At 39.8% G+C, this 18,079-nt stretch overlaps 1 protein-coding gene across 1 annotated transcript in view; it reads right to left on the minus strand.

The window, feature by feature from the left end:
- Positions 1-18,079, minus strand: part of iqca1 (IQ motif containing with AAA domain 1) — a 51,928-nt gene that overhangs the window by 21,482 nt on the left and 12,367 nt on the right. The window contains exons 7-9 of the mRNA XM_053637964.1: positions 15,609-15,693; positions 15,210-15,338; positions 11,123-11,201 (exon numbers count right to left, since the gene is read on the minus strand). Coding sequence (XP_053493939.1) covers positions 11,123-11,201; positions 15,210-15,338; positions 15,609-15,693 — 293 coding nt within the window. The remainder of the gene's footprint in view (positions 1-11,122; positions 11,202-15,209; positions 15,339-15,608; positions 15,694-18,079) is intronic.

Raw genomic sequence — 18,079 nt, forward strand, 5'->3', positions numbered from 1 at the left:
ACCTCTGATTGTTACAAGGTGCTGACACTGAAGACTCCTCTCAATGCTAATTATACCACAGGGCTGTTGCGTTATTGAATTTGATTGAGCTAAAGGTGTGGACAACACCTCCAGGGTTGGGGGTTCGATTCCCACCGTGGCCCTGTGTGTGCGGAGTTTGCATGTTCTCCCCGTGCTGCGGGGGTTTCTTCCGCGTACTCCGGTTTCCTCCCCCAGTCCAAAGACATGCATGGTAGGCTGATTGGCGTGTCTAAAGTGTCCGTAGTGAATGAATGTGTGTGTGATTTTGCCCTGCGATGGATTGGCACCCTGTCCAGGGTGTACCCCGCCTTGTGCCCGATGCTCCCTGGGATAGGCTCCAGGTTTCCCCGTGACCCTAAAAAGGATTAAGCGGTATAGAAGATGGATGGATGGAAAGGTGTGTACAATAGTGCCTTTAATATAAACCACATGTTTATTTTAATGCACTCGTTCTCAACCGTGTTGTTCTAAGAAAGCCATATTGTTATAGAAAATTAATCACAACCTTCTGACCAATCACAACTGAGAATTCAACAGCTCTGTGGTATAAAACCCAGCTGGCTGCCAGTGAAACTGTTGCAAACATGATCATATTGGTATATTCATCCATGTAATTCACCCATTCGCTGACTAAAGTAGTTCCAGACCTTTTCTCATAATTGAGTGGAACTGTGTTAGTCCTTAATTAGTGTATAACTGGACTAGCTAGTTAATGTGTTCATGTGGTCAAATGGCTCAATGTTGCACTTTCTAAACCTGTAACAGGAAGAGGATTTAAGAATCACTGGACTTCAAAGAGATAATCACAAACTGTAACAGTCTATATGGAAGTCTACACCTAGTGCTATAATACTATAAATAAGTTGCTGGTTAATTAGCCTGAACCTTAATTATTAACCATCACTTGTTATGTTAGGTTCAAGGACAGGTCAAAAGGAAACCAGGGTATCTTCTAAGCAACTAAAGGCCTGTCGGGACTGAACAACAGTTACACAAAATGTGTAGTTACAGTTATTGCCGCACAAGGGGGTCACACCAGATACTGAAAGCAAAGGTTCACATACTTTTGCCGCTCACAGATATGTAATATTGGATCATTTTCCTTAATAAGTATAATATTTTTGTCTCATTTGTTTAATTGGGTTCTTTCGATCTACTTTTAGAATTTGTGTGAAATTCTGATGATGTTTTACGTCATATTTATGCAGAAATATAGGAAATTCGAACGGGTTCACAAACTTTCAAGCACCACTGTAAATTTACATCTTATCTTTATATTACCGATACAAATAATATTTATGAAAAAAAAAAAAATAGGAAAATCCCCTGTACAAGCTTGGGGATCTTTCCGATGGCAGGTGTGCCTGCACAGCTAGGAGTGAAAATATTCAATCAAGGTCATGTTTCAGGGACGACCATCGTATATTTTCCCCGAGTGTAATCTAAATATTTTTTATTTCACCTTATCACCTTCAGGTCAAAATGACCTGCGCATCATTTTCCCACTGAAGCCTTGACCATCGGTGCATCAGTGAGTATGATGTTCTTTAAAATCTGGTATCGGCTCAAAAGCACAAAACTTGTTTAAGAAACACGAACCCTACCTTCATGACTGACAACTTTGTCTCATGAGTTGTTTTACCAGATTTAGCAGAGAGTTGAAGGGCACCATTGAGGATTGTGCCAGTGACCTAAAAATAAGCATTAGACTTTTGAAATGGGATCTCCTGCCGAGGTCAGAGGTCAACCTGTCCTCCACAAGGCCTGCTTTTTAAGGTCATAATTTCCAAACATCCCCAGGCAATCTGATCTATATAATTACTTTAGCGCTTCAGTGGGGCGCATTCATGCAGACCAGCCTATTTGTTTAAAAAAGAAATCTAACTCGGGATACTGAAAACAGGCAGCTTTTTGAGGGGGAAAAAAGAAAGATTTCCTGCCCTCAGTCCAAAACTGTGTAGGGATACAGAGAGAGAGGGAGAGGGAGCACCACAGCTGATGGTGATCCAAAACATGACACCATCTGTGAATTTCATGCTAGCTGGACATTTGACAAACCAGTGTTACATAGAGTGATGAGTTGGCACATAGAGGGCCACACGCATATGTGCAAACTGGACACGGAGTGTGTCGAGCTCATCCACCACCTACCACATGGGGACAGGCTGAAAGATGCTCAAGGGCTGGAGTGTGCTTGGTTTCACCACTCTTGCTCTGATCTGTAGTGTCCTGCCATGCTCATCATTTGGCTTTTCATTAATGTGCCATTAGTATGCCAGGGAGCATGTGGTGAGAGAACGCCACTCTTTCAGCTCTTTTGATGAACGATGCACCCGGTTTGTTTTTGAGTCATTCAGCGGGCAGGAAAGACGCTTCTGAGTTAGAGATGCTTCCTAAGGAACAGGCCTTTCCGGCCTGATTTAAAATCAGCGCTAACATCCAGCCAGAGCAAAGTGATACCACTGGGAAGGAAGGGAGTTCTCCATGTTGCGTATTACCTGGAAAGATAAAGAGTGAGACAAAGAGGACAAAGGGAAAAGAGATAATCGGAATGTCATCTGCTTATTTTTAGGAAAATTTTGATGCCAGGAATTTGACCAAATATTGGCAGGAAGTGTATGTGTGTGCTCCAGTTTCTCCATGACTCTGTATGTTTGGTTGCAGCTCGTTTGCTACTTACTGTTGTGTAAAATATTATGTAAGATAGTAGATAATGGAAATTCCCTTAAAATTTGATATACATCCATGTAGAAATGAGAGACTGAGTGAGAAATAAGAAAGACAGAAACGAGAGAGAGAGAGAGAGAGAGAGAGAGCGAGAGAGAAAAGAGACATGGGAAAACATCCAACAAGCCCAGACAAGTGTCCTCCTTCTCATCGTATGTCCTAATGGCTTCCTCATCCTCAGTGCCAGTGATCCATAACCAAAGTGTCAGACGGTATCCCAGTGAACACTGTGTCTCAGGGGACAAGGCAGCCCTCTGTCTGATGTTGTGTATCTGGATAAATAAAGAGTTCACCTTTCTGCTCCATTACAACTAAACAAACCTGTCAAATAATAACATCCCAATTACTGACAGCTGATTAAACAGAGCTGAGGTTCTAGAGCTGGTGAGTCCTCAAAGCCATGCTTCTTAGTCCTAATCACTACTCAGACAGACCAGATGATGACCAGCACTGCTCTAAATGCTGCTTTCCTTTTTTGTACAAATGAATAATCCTGTCTTTAATAACGGAACACCGTAAGGTTAGTCCCCCAATTAACCAAATAAGTAAATTACACAATTAGTTTTTGTAGTCTTGGCATCACTTGTATCTGAGAAACTGGCAACCCTGACAACAGTTTTTTCCCCATTCTGTCTAGACATTTCACAGCTTGAGCAATGTCAATGTCTTTTTAGTGTATGTAGAGTCACTTCATCTATTCGACCTTTGACGAAAACCTTAAAGAGGGCAGCAGAGTTAATGAGCATTGAGGATTGCAGTTTTAAGTCAGGAGTCGAGAGCTGGAACTCATTGTGGCCATACCGTGATTAACGTTTTGGGAGGTGAGCTCAATAGTCTGCTTTTCATTATAACTCTTAACTTCATTCTCTAAGAATGTACCCCTGTGCTCCTGGGGTTGAGTCAGGTGACATGTGAAGGGAAATTGTAATGGAAACAAATGAAGTGACTTTGACTAGGAAGATAATTGCTTCCGACAAAACACAGAGCTGCTGCCCAACTGTTGTTTTTTTTTTTTTTTTGGACACTCGCATGCACACGTACATATATAGTCCCATCCTTTCCAGTACTCGCAGTCACAGGTAAACACACCTCCTACACCAGAGTGTGCTGTATGGTCAGGGGAGGGGGATAACTTGTGAAGCTATCACACACGTTAATGTTTTCAATTTGATCTTTTTTCTGTTAGCGCAACTGTTGTGAGACCAACTAACTTTCTGAGTGATTGCAGCCATAAAAGATTTGGCAAAAAAATACACAAAGCACCTTAGTTATAAATGAGAGGAAGTTCAAACATGCTAGTCGCTAACTAAGTTAACCATCTAATGTTAATGGATAGCTAGCGTCATATATTTAATGACTGGTGAAGTAAAAAAAAAAAAAATACATGGTGCAGTCAACACATTAAACACTAGAGTAGCTAAGTAATTAAAAAAATAGTTGGCATATTATATTTGCTTATATTTTTGCTTCACATTGAATGACAGAGTTAAGCTTCATGCAGTGTCAGTGTCAAGACCTGGCATGACCTGTTGTAGGGGTGTTCAAAACTGTAATGTATACTGGACATGCTAGGAAAATATATTTTGGTTTTACAATTAAGATCCTAAAACAGATGACATTTTTAGTGTGGTAATGATGGTTTGAATTCTTAATCAGAGGCGTTCGATTTAAAAGTCCTAAAGAAGAATTAGTCAAGATTCTTTGTATAGGTAGATACAGAGGTAGCCCTAGTCAATGACAGTCACCATTCAGGTTGTTGATAGATGTTTTCTTGACTGGACTGTCTGCAGAGTGTCTACATTGGACTATCCAAATGAAGTGTTCCTGATACCACGGTGATGCTCACCGACTGTGGTTAGGACAGAGGTCTGTACACACTGCCATTAACCAACAAAATAAATAGGAAGTGACAGTGGAATCAATCAATCACGCATTGATTTCCATTAGGTGGGACCAATTCATGTGAAAAATGTCAATCAAGGCTTTCTGAAAGGCCAATATACACCACTCACTGGAAGTAGAAGCACTTTTATGCAATTCCATCCATCCATCCATCTTCTATACCACTTATCCTTCCTTCAGGGTCACGGGGAAACCTGGAGCCGATCCCAGGGAGCATCGGGCACAAGGCGGGGTACACCCTGGACAGGGTGACTTTTATACAATTCTGTAACCTAATATGTATTGAAAGTGAGCACAGGTAATTCTGACTGTAACATGAATCCTAATCTTAATGCACTTGTTCTAATATGATATTGCTTCTATAGTAATAACTCCTAGACAGTGATTTGTACAGCAGATACCACACATGATCTAAGACTAATAATAAAAAATGGATTAAAAAAATTGTGTTGTTGTTGTTTAGTAATTCTTTTGTTCGGAGATGGTTATTCAACATTTATGAAATACTTCATAAATTGCAAGGACTCCTGGTCTCTGTACTGCTTTTCATTTCTTCCGCTTTCTTTGTAAAATACCAGGCTAAGTTTTGTGTGTGTGTGTGTGTGTGTGTGTGTGTGTGTGTGTGTGTGTGTGTGTGAGAGAGAGAGAGTGAGAGAGAGAGAGAGAGAGAGACGGGGTGGTGGTGGGAGAATGATTGTTTATCACAGCTATATCATACAGTACCCTCTGAAATTACTGGAAAGGCAAGGCCAATTCTTTTTCTTTTTGCTATACAGTGAAAACATTCAGGATAGGTCAGAATTTCAGCTTTCATTTCCCAATATTTACATCTAGATGTGTTAAGCAGCTTGTTTCTTATTACCCAGGTGTTCCCTGTTAGATTGATCTTGTAAACAATTAATAGCTCTTGGTTTGAACCCTGGATTTCACCTGCGAAGACTGCATTTGTTGTTGAAAAGGATAAACCAACATGAAGACCAAAGAGCTGTCTATGGGAGAAAAGCAAGCCATTTTGAAGCATTGGACATAGCCAATACAACACCTTGGAATGTCCAGAAAATGAAAGAAACCACTGGTGTACTAACAACCAGACATCAAACCAGTCAGCCAAGGAAAACAACAGCAATTGATATTGATATTGATAATATTGTGAGAGCTGTGAAGAAAACCCCTAAATCAACAGTCAGTGACATCACCAACAACCTCCACAGGGCCGGAGTGAAGGTTTCACAATCTACTGTTTGAAGAAGACTTTGAGTGCAGAAATATAGAGGACATACCACAAGATGCAAACCACTCATCAGCAGTAAGAATCAGAAAGCCAGATTGGAATTCATAAAGAAATACAGAGATGAGCCACAACAGTTCTGGAACCAAGATGAACCTCTACCAAAGTGATGGAAAGGCCAAAGTGTGGAGAAAGAAAGGATCTGCTCATGATTCAAAACATATGAGCTCATCGGTCAAGCACGGTGGACGTAGTGTCATGGCTTGGGCTTGCATGACTGCTTCTGGACCAGGATCACTAATCTTTATTGATGATGTAACTCATGATGGTAGTAGCAGAATGAATCCAGAAGTCTACAGAAACATTTGACCAAATGACCAAAAACACACTGCCAGCTCAACAAAGGACATCATCAGGCGAAAAGTGGAAGGTTTTAGACTGGCCAAATCAATCACCAGACTTTAACCCAATTGAGCAGCATTTGACCTCATGAAGAAGAGACTGAAAGGAGAAACCCCCAAAACAAACAACAACTGAAAGAAGCTGTGGTACAAGTCTGGAAAAGCATCACAAAAAAAGAATGCAACAGGTCGGTGATGTCAGTGGGTCACAGGCTTGATGCAGTTATTGTGAGCAAAGGATATGCAACCAAATATTAAGTGTTATTTACTTTAAGACTGTCTGTTCCTATACTTTTGCTAACCTAAAAATTGGGTGGTCTGCCACAAAAGGTGCCATGTTCTAAACTGTTTAACACATCTAGGTGTAAATGTAAGGAAACTAAACCCAAAATTCTGATCTGTCATCTCATATTCATCGTTTGATCTCAAACCCAATACTTTTGGTCTGTAGGTGAGAACAGCAACTAACTTGTCCCTTGGGCATTCCACAACATTAAACCTAACTATAAACTTTAAAAATGCACAATGAGTCATTCGTTAATAAATTAAACATTGTAATCATTGGCAAATCACTGTGGTATAAGCAGAACACATAACACACTCAAGACTGTGCTGTTATACAAAAATAATGCACTTGGCTTCTGCCTTGTGCAACATCAACACCAGAAACCATCCTGTTTCACAGCTGTTCCACAACATTAAAGGTAATTATCAATGGTTAAAAATCATGATGTTTATTAAAAAATTTAATGAGTGGCAAAGTACTGTGGTATAAAAAAAATAAAACAATTCTGAATGTGCTTTTATAACGGTGGCTTAGTGGTTAGTATGTTCGCCTCACACCTCCAGGGTCGGGGGTTCGATTCCCACCGTGGCCCCGTGTGTGCGGAGTTTGCATGTTCTCCCCGTGCTGCGGGGGTTTCCTCCGGGTACTCCGGTTTCCTCCCCCAGTCCAAAGACATGCATGGTAGGCTGATTGGCGTGTCTAAAGTGTCCGTAGTGTATGAATGGGTGTGTGAATGTGTATGTGATTGTGCCCTGCGATGGATTGGCACCCTGTCCAGGGTGTACCCCGCCTCGTGCCCGATGCTCCCTGGGATAGGCTCCAGGTTCCCCCGTGACCCTGAAGGAAGGATAAGCGGTATAGAAGATGGATGGATGGATGTACTATTATAGAAAAAGAATGAACTTTGGGGTGGTAGTGTTCCCTCGCTTTACCCCATCCTGTTTTATTCCTTAGACATTGAAGAATGACTAAGAGGAGAATTGTGCAAACACTGCCAAAGTGGATCTAAAGCATTATGGTTACAGTATCTGTTCTAAATTGGGATTTAAGAGGTTGTAATAAGGCTCTTGAACTTTTTATTAGTGTTTATGTTTGGTTGCTGAATGCCAGAGACCATTTCATTTTATGAAGGGTTTGTGTTAAATCGGCATAATTTAAGATATTCCCACCATGATATATTGGATTTAAATTGGTTTTTGCTAGTAATAGTATAGAATGCACAGAATGCTTAGAGCAAAAATGACCTGTTCACCACTGATACACATGCTCGTTTCACCATTCTTATGTGCGTTTTTCATTGTATCTAACTGCTCCTATGCCTACCCTACATACACAAACATACAGCCACAAATGAAGACGAAGCATCAATGACCACATCAAAGAATGTTTCAACTATTATTACCAGAGCTGTTGAAACCCCTTACCCTAGCACACTCAGCTATATAAGTGCACATCTAAATCTCCATTAGCTTAGCCAACAGTGATGACAGCGAAAGGGGCAGATGCTATGCAGCTGTGCCTCATGGCATCGTTTTTGATTTTCAGATTCACAGACATGCATGTATTCATGCACAAAAAAGTGTAACCTAACCACACGAACAGACTAATAAGACTTTCTTGTAAGGTGAGCCTGTGTGATTTTTATTTATTTATTTATTTATTTTTTAAACCGTTGACTGATTTCAATCTGTGATTCCTAAGGTTCTTGTGGGACGAGCTGTTCTAAAAGTGTAAATCAGCAAAATGCAAAAACATGTTGTGTCAATTATGTCTGTGTCATAGGTCTGCTCTGTCCAGACCTACAGGTCTACAGGTGAGGTGGCGTTAAAGCAAGAGGAGATAGATTGCAGTTCTGAGGAAGGAATGGAGGAGAGGAAAGGAAAAGGAGGAGGTGATGGTTGACCCAAAACAGGTTCTCACCCTAACCCTCATTCTTCTGATAGACAGGCCAGGAGAAGATGGATGAGCTGTTCTACGATAAGAGAGCTTGAACCTAGAACTTTTCACATTCTAACAATGATAACGCCTGACGGGATGAACTCTAGTTATGGATATATTTGGATTAACAGCAATCTTTCTTGGTTTTTGTATCAGAAAGGTATGGGTTGTATGCAGAGCCCGGGGATCAGGAAGAAAGGTTTACTTTTCAGAAATGCTCCAGTGAAAAATCCAGGAGATGGGACACTTATTGGATTTTGACTTGGTTTTGATTAAACTCTGACTTCCCTCTCACTGCTGCACCAATTGCTCCCCATTGACACATTCATGTATACACACACTTGCACATGAGATTTGTGGAGGTCCAGCTTTCCCTCCTGTCAGCATGGATCATTGGGTTACAGAAGCACGACCTTGGATACTCACTTCCTGCTAAAGTCAAACGGAAAGTAGAGCTTCATTACAGAAACACGTTCATGCTGTCGAGGGGTTAGGAGGTAGTTATATTGATTTTGCATTCACCGTACCATAGAAAGTCTCTGGCTGTCTGACAAAAACACACAAAGATATGGATCTTAGAAGAAGAACCCTGGGGCCCAGGCATTTTAATTAGACTTTTGGCCAGACAGCATGAAGTTTACGCAGCTGATGGATTGTTGATGGATCAGCAGGGAACTACAGATTTTTCTGAGCTAAAACGGTTAGACATATAGTAACACTTCTCATTAACATTAACCTGTGGTGCTGTAGATACTTCACCCACAGACACTATTGTGCATGACTTATTTCTGTGACTTTAACTTTAAAAAAATTAAATATGCTATAACTTGTGGGTGAGTTTAGTAAGCAGGTGTTTTCTGATAAATGACTGCACTCTGTATCAGTGCGAGGAGATACAGACTCCAGTCGCGGTGTCCAAGTATTATTAAGTAGGTGAGAGAATGCTCAAGATTGCTCCTTTTCCCCATCTCTGAATAGAGCCCTATAATCAGGGTGTACTGTACTGTATTTTAAACACACCTGCCCTCAGAAATGATAGACACACTCGCCTAGTGACCCCGTGCACATATAATTCTGACTTGTTACTGAATACTGACTTTATTTATGAATGAAACTGGCCACACGTTCGTTCATTTATTCATTCATTCATCTTCAGTAACTGCTGTATCTGGTTCAGGTTCACATCAGATCCATAGTCTCTGGGAAAAGGTGGGAATAAACCCTGGGTGGGACACAAGTCCATCATAGGTCACCATGCAGACACATACTCGTACACTCATTCACACCTACAGACAATTTAGCTCAGCCAAAAACTGTGGACTCTGGTGCTGTCTTCATTCATAATCCACAAATAAATGTTTTTAAAAAAAAAAAAACAAAAAACATTCACTGTCACACCTCAGTGAGGTTCATTTAGTAAAATCTAATATAGTACATAACTTACATAATAATGGCATGAGATGTGCAGTTTTAACCAGTGTAGTAAGTAATTGGGAAGTAACCCATGTTTAGTTGTTTTCTGTCTGTATTCTAAGACAGAAACTGCTGAACAGCGATTACCCCTGAATTTGATTGACTAATTCCAAAAAAGTCAGTGATTCCTACATTATTTCTAATATATTGTATACTCAATGGCCACTTGATTAAGTAAACCTATAAAATTGGTTCATATTGCTGGTACGCAGTTTATTGACTGTGGCCCATCTGCTGCTACTTACAATGTGCCAGCCCCCACTCACCCCTGTTGATCAATGGACAGCTGACCAGTTATTTTGGAGGTGGGCCATTCTCAGCACAATAGTGATATGGAAGTGTTTTTCACTGGCATGAGTGTATCAGACATAACAGTGTTGCTGCTATTTTGGATAGCTTAAAGATAACTTGCAGGCTTGTGGTGAGAAACTGGCATGGACACACCTGTTAGGCCTAGATGATTAGCACACACTGTGTATGGAAAGAATGAACTGTAGAAAACAAGGTAGATGTGTCTAATAAAGTGGGTAGTAAATCCCAACAACACTACAACACTGCTGTCACTATGAAAAATCCAACTAGGTCTGTCCAGCTGCCAAAATACAGGCTGAGCTGGTCAAACTGGTAGACCAATTTTGCCAGCTGAAAAGTTATTTTCCATCTTCCCTATTACTAAATTGATCAGTAAATGGTTGAGATTTTCTAATCGCCTTACTGTTGTGTTATTTTCTTTTTAATACAAAGTCTACTGTGTAGATTTTGTAGCAGTAATTCAGAAACTGTTTCCTTTCTATTGGCTTGGCCAAGTCAGTCTGTGTTTTGGCAGCTGGTAGTTTCTCACACCGAGCTGGATTTTTCATCAGGATCCCCGAAGCAATATCCATGCCACATAGACTACCACTTTCATATAATATCTTGTCCCCTTTTATCTTTCGGTGTTTCTTCTGCTTTGATGGATGAGGTATAGGACTAATATTCATACTTGTACTGTATATAACACTTACTATATATGTAGGTAGGTAGATCTCATAAAATGACCAATGAGTGTAGGTATTACTAAAAAAAGCGTCCATTTGTCTAAAGTAAAAATACAGTGGAACATTGGGACATTAACTGAAAACTGTACACCCCATTTCCATCACTTACCTCTGTATATCTTAGCTCCTTCAACCACAGTTGGCAGAAAGTTACTGGGGCTCATCTTCCATCCCTCCTCCTCCTCCTCCTGCAAAACACACAAGCACTCTCTGTATTTTGGCAATTTCATCCATTACCACATCCATGGTGTGCTGAAACCTAACATTAGAAATTGAGAAGGCCTTTGAGAGTTATTGGTGACATTTGAAGGCGAGTTATGGATACTTCTGCTGAAAGGAGCAGAGATCAAAGCCGGGGTGCGATACGCTGGTGCGCTGTGATACACAGAGTCACTGGGTTAATGATTTCGATCACTAGTAGGGGAGCAGGGCGTAATACTGTGAGTGTGATTTACAACTGCCCATGTTTTCCTTCCCCCAGTTGGGGGTCGCACATTAAAACTAATCACTGTCCCCATACACTTGGACAAATGTTTGTTTTGCAGGTTACCCGGAGCCGGGGTGTGGAGCGTGTCTCCGTTCAGGAGCAGCATTGTGTTTTCACAAGGTATAAGGCATCCTGACACACTTTGTTTTATGACTGCTCTGCTTTTAAACACATTTCTCCATTAGCAGTTAATGGGTCCCAATAGAGGCAAAAATCTCTCTGGAAATATAGAAGAATCTTAAGTGCTCTTTAATACATCCCTGTGATGCATGGATGTGGTCATGGCATGAGGCAGGGCATTTCCTTATGGATCTAGCAGGCTTTACTGTAGAGCTTGGTTAGCAAGAAAACAAATTACTGTCTTAAGTTTAATTAAATTGAAACAGCTGGTTAAGGGTTCTATATAATAATACTGTAAAACCCAGTCTAGACAAACTGTTATATTCCCTCTTGATGCTGTTTTTATTAGACACGATGGCTCTCATTTGAGCGCTGGAGCTGTAACTATCAGTAATACATTACAACACTTCAGTTCTACACAGTCACAGTCACAGGCACTAAAAACCGAAGCTAACTTCATGGAGTAACTATGAGAGCTTTGACGAAAATTCCCTCTAATGACCCACTCAGCTTTCAGCAGGAAGTACTGATTTTTGAAGAGGCTCAAATTTGACCTTTCACATCAGTCCGCTGCAGGTATCAGTAGCTCAGTTCCGTAATGAGAATAACAGGTGCTCTTATTAACCAAAGCCCGGAACAAAGGCTCTATTCTATAACTGCACACAGCAATCACTTTGAGTGGGTATTTGTAATGCTCCACTGCTTTGCAGTTAGCCACGATCGGTATTAGTACAACAGTCCAGATTCGGTGCTCCAAGAATGAACACTCGTAGATATACTAGGAAGGATTTAGAGCACTTAAAATGGTTAGATTGCATGATATGTGGCAGCTTCCTGGAAAAAAAAAAAAAAAAAAATCCAAATTGGAAAAAGAATTTGCAGATGAATTGTAGCTGTGGGCTGCTACATCGTGAAACCATTTAACTCAAAAAATTTGAGGAAACTAATTCAAAATTTTTAAGTTGATAAATCAATTTCTGTAAGCCAAATACACTTAAATATAACCAAAATTTAACTAAAACTTTGTCATTTAAAATGAATTTTTGTTATATTTAAGTGTATTTGGCTTAAAAAATTTGATTTCAATTTTTTTTTTTTTTTTTTTGAGTAAAATGAACTATCCGGTTTTACAGTGTAGTGGAAGCTGTTCAGATTCTGCATTCGCATATATTTTTGTCTGTGTGGACCAATTATACTGGAATTTTTGGATCTGTTAGGAGAAAAAAAATAATAAGACGACACAGCTGCAAAACAAAAGACATAAACAGTGTGCACTGCAAATATGAGCTATAAGAACAAGAACTGTAACTTTATATAAAATGTAACTATAGTTCTCTTTGGGTTTAGCATGGAACATGTATTAAGCACTTTGTATTTGCTGTAATTTCTCTAAAACTACAATTTTAAGTAATTTCTAAAAAATCATACTGTATTATATTACAGGAATTTTGTACAGGTTCTTTGTTCTGAAAAAACAAAAGCCAAAATAAATAAATAAATAAATAAATAAATAAAAAATTCCAAACAAACAAAGACTATTCTTTGTTAATATGGAAAGTGTGTTTTATTTTAAACACACTTTAAATCTGACTACTGTGTGGAATAGACTTTGTGTACTCCGACATTGGTCCTCTAAAAAAAAAACCCCCAAAACATAGTAGTCTCTAAACATTCACTGTCCCCTAAATACACTGTTTTCATTACATCTGTGTGCGCAGTTGAAATCAATGAGCTATGTAAAAGTATTTGCCCCCAACCTGATTTCTTCTGTTTTTGTGTACTGTATATCTTATATCTTCAAATGAAATACAACATAAAACAAAGGCAACAATGAGTAAACACACAATAAATTTTTTATTTTTATTTTTATTTTTTTTATTGAAGCAAAAAAAGTTTGCTAACAACTATCATCCATGTGAAAAACTAATTGCCCTCTTAAACTTAAAATCTGGTTGTGCCAACTTTAGCAGCAATAACTGCAGCCAAACGCTTCCGATAACTAGAGATCAGTCTTTCACTTACTTCTAGGATTAGGATTTACTCCTATGCTTTGGATCATTGTCTTGCTGCATAATCCAGTTAAGCTTGAGTTTCAATTTATGGACTGAATACCGGACATTCTCCTTTAGGATTTTCTGGTAGAGAGTAGAATTCATGCTTCCCTCAATTACTGCAAGTTGCCCAGGCCCTGAAGCAGCAAAGCATCCCCACACCATCACACGTCCTCCACAATGCTTGACCGTAGGTATGATGTTCTTTTTGTGGAATTCTTTTAACCAACTTCATGCTGTTGAAAACGTTTTTTTTAAGTGTTGATTTGATTGAACAGGGTTTGCAGTAATCAGGCCTGGTTGCATCTCGTCTAGCTGAACCCCATTATGAATGCAGTTTCATAGATTTGGGGAATTAGCAGGCTGTATACTAATCGTAGGGTTGGCGGTTCGATTCCTGGCCCACATGACCCCACATGCAGAAGTGTCCTTGGGCAAGACACTGAACCCCAAGTTGCTCCTGATGCCAAGTTAGCGCCTTACATGGCGGCTTTGCTACCGTTGGTGTGCGAGAGTGTGTTAATGAGACACAGTGTAAAGAGCTTTGGAACCGCTAAGGTTAAAAAAGCGCTATATAAGTGCAGACCATTTACCATTCAATAAAATTTTCTGTGTTTATTTTTTGTGTTTACTAAACTTGCCTTTGTTTCATCTTAGATTTTGTTTTAATTTCTGAAACAATTTAGTATGAGATATACACAAAAACAGAAGAAATCAGGATGGGGGCTAATATTTTTCACAGCACTGCATGTCCTTGGTCAGTAGGAAGGAGTTAAGAATGAACAGGGTAACAGGTTATCAGGAGTGAGACTGGAGACACGCCTTGTTGGGGTCAGAAATATTTCCTGAGACAGCCGAGTGAAGCTTCAAGAATAAACATCCTCGACATCCTGGCCTCAGGCTAAAGAATTAACATTCTTTCCTTCAAGATTGGTATTTTATATGCCTTTAGCTGTGCGTGAGAGCACAGCATAATATTTCTGTTCCGTTTTGTACACAGCTGCAATTGTACTACTGGAAACCTACGGCAACAATCCATCATACCTGAGCACACTGCAATAAAAGTAACGACTGGAAAGTCATGCCTTTGTTATCTTCGAACTTGTAGTTGCCACTGAGAAGTGTACTGCACGGTCAATTGTACACTACAGATCCTAATAAAAATGATGACACATAAACTGTTCCCACAATAAGTTCACGTCACTTAAATACACATTAAACTTTCTGTGTAAAAAGCAGAAGTAAAAGTTCACTTGAATTCAAATCATTCAAGCCAGTGAGGTTACTAGGGAGACGTAAGAAGACTTTGGGAAAAGCATTCTAAAAAGGGTTAGAGTAAATGTTCTCCCACTGAGCATGTGAATGCCAGCTGTGTGATTTGGCCTTTGCGATTCCTGACGGCTCAATTTGTCACGACCACTAAAGACATTCGACATTAATGCATGCTCTAAATCAGCATCATCTAACTCTTAGATATGGATCCATAATCAGGGCTTCTGTTATATATTCTTTTCATTTTTATCAGTTCACGACCTTACCGCTGTATCAGCTTTCCCGCCTTTGCCTTTACTCTTCCCCTTCTTGTCTTTCTTCTTGTCTTTTACAGCATTCTTCCCCTTAGACTTCTTCTCCTTCTCTTGTTGTTTAGTGGCTAGTTCAGCAGCAACCTGCACAGTAAGTAATGCACTTAAATAAACTTGTATTACACCCATACTGGGAAATGTCAGATTAAATCACCTCAGTCAGTCATATTTCATGGAGATCTGTGAATGCCCCTAATCTTATATTATTTTTTAACATTACATAGATCAGAATAGCATTAATGGGTAGCTTTTCATGTCCTATACTGAGTCCTGTTGTTACAGAGATGGTAATTGCATGTGTGCGTGTGTGTGTGTGTGTGTGTGTGTGTGTGTGTGTGTGTGTGTGTCTGAGACCTCCTCCGGTGTCTTCTGAGCAAATATGGAAGCTGATCCGCCATCCTCACTGCTTGGGAAATCAGGAAACTTTCCAGTGGCATCTCTGCAGCACAAAACAGAGATTACATTTTACTGTGTTCTCTAGTTACAAAGCACTAAGCAAAAGCCTTTACCATAAAGCGAGACATTCATCAGCACTGACGAAGGTTTTTTTTTTGTTTTGTTCTTGTTTTCTATCCATTTCACTAAAACCATCAGAGCAAAGTCTCGTTCCTTACATACCCAATAAACTCTAACCTCCAAGTGACCATGCTAATTACAAAAATAAGAAAGGCCTCTTCTAATAAGCCTCCGTTAAATCCCAGAACTCCCAGGAAATCCCAGGAAAAAGAAATCGTAGAGCTCATTCTCAGTAGCGCAATTAACCCTAATTTTTTTTATTTTTTATCTTGGGCCCCTTTTCAGAAAGCCAGCCATGTACCCAAAAGACAGCAAAGATTTTTTTTTGTCTCAGAGAAAATGTCCATGTTCAATATCAACATCATATGCAATATCCTGCAACTGGCCATTTTAATTACTCATTCCCATTTGTAAAGAGAGGTCTCATCTGATTAACCTCCCATTATGGGAAAAAAATAAAAATAAATAAAAAATCTAACTCAGAGCCTGTAATAGAATTAACCCAAAGATTTTTCTGAATGAAAAATACTAGCTTCCTTTATTTACTTTCCAATGAATCAATTAAACATCTCTCAAGAACTAGGAACAAGGGCAAAATGGTCATACTGGAACTGTAAACCTCTCACATGATGAGGTTACATTAGCCAGATCTAACTGTGGCTCTCAGGGGATCTCCGTCAGGTTTAGAGTAGCAAGCTAAAAACGTCAGTCTCGGCTCTCACTTCTGCTTAAATTAATCAGAAGCAGACTGGCTGCACCTCGCGTCACATACTGAGAGCAGGGTCACAGCTGGAGGACGTATAAATGAGCTCTACTGGATTTACTCTGCAGTGGCTGGATCAATAACTGGATTCATTTTACAAAAAGTAAAGTGATCACAATCTATTTGTGGTTTATTGATTCGATTCATGGTGAGGCTTTCAAGCAGAACAAGAACAATACAGTTTAATTAAATGTACAGTACCAGATAGCTAAGTTGAGCATGAACTACATCTGGTATATTTAAAACAAAAGTGAAATGTATTTACAGTAACAGTGCTAGAATGCTGAATAGTCAAATCACTATTCATTCTGAAAGCATTCCAAACTGAAATATACTGTAACAAACCCTCATTATTTTGTTAAATGACCTCAGCACAAAATTTAACAGCTTTAAATAATCATGAGTATGATGCTCAAGCATGACATACCTGTATTTTTCCCCATTAATCTTTTCAGAACTACTTCACCACTCTCAGCTAGAACAGGGAGCACCATTGTACGACCTATTTTTCAGGTCTTATTCAGTTATTCAATTGGGTTCACGTCTGGACTCTGGCTGGGGCATTCGGCCACGTCTGCGTTATATTGGCTGTGTGCTTCAGGTCATTGTCATGTTTGGAGGTAAGCCTTCACCCCGTTCTGAGGTCCTGAGTGCTCTTGAACAGGATTTCCTCAATAACGTCTCTGGTATTTGATCTGTTTATCTTTCTCTCTAACCCGACAAGCTTCCCAGTACCTACTGCTGAAAAACATTCCCACAGCATAAGGCTACCAGCACAGTGCTGTAATGTAGGGCTGGAATTGTCCAGGTGACAAGCAGCGCCTAATTTCCTATATAAGACATGTAAAACGATGCATTCAGGCCAAAGTTTTCAATCTTGGTTTTGTCAAACAATGGAATCTTGTTTCTCCTTTAAGTGCCCTTTTGAACTCCAATTAAGCAGTCATGTGCCTTGACTAATGTCTCGCTGCTCTAACTTAAAGGCCTAAGTAGAATAGTACAGTGCTGCAGAGATGATTGTCCTTCTGGAAGGTTCTCCCATCTCCATACACGGCCCACCATATACATCTCTTCTCCCTGTTTGCTGAGATTGGCTGGGTGGCTAGTTATAGGAAGCATCAGGAACCTTCAAGGCTGTAGAAAAATCTCAGTACATTTCACAGATCACCCCATCCAGGGTGTCCCCCGCCATGGACCCCAAGTCCCCAGGGATAAGTGGTACAGAAAATGGATGGATGGAAGAATTTCACAGATCTGTACTTTGACACAATATTGTCTCGGAGGTCCATGGAGAATTCCTTTGACCTTGTTGGTTGTTTTGTTGCTCATATATACAGTCAGCTGTAGAGCATTATATTGACAAAGGAATGCTTTTCCAAATCATGTCTAATCAACTGAATGTACCACGGGTGAACTTTAATCAAGTTGCAGAAACATCTCAAGGATGATAAATAGAAATGGGATGCACCTGATCGCAATTTTGCACAAGACAGGGACTGAGGTTCTGAATATGTATGCAAACGTGATATTTCTGAATACTTTCTGA

This window comes from Ictalurus furcatus, chromosome 12 (assembly GCF_023375685.1).
Source record: "Ictalurus furcatus strain D&B chromosome 12, Billie_1.0, whole genome shotgun sequence".
NCBI classification, from domain to species: domain Eukaryota; kingdom Metazoa; phylum Chordata; class Actinopteri; order Siluriformes; family Ictaluridae; genus Ictalurus; species Ictalurus furcatus.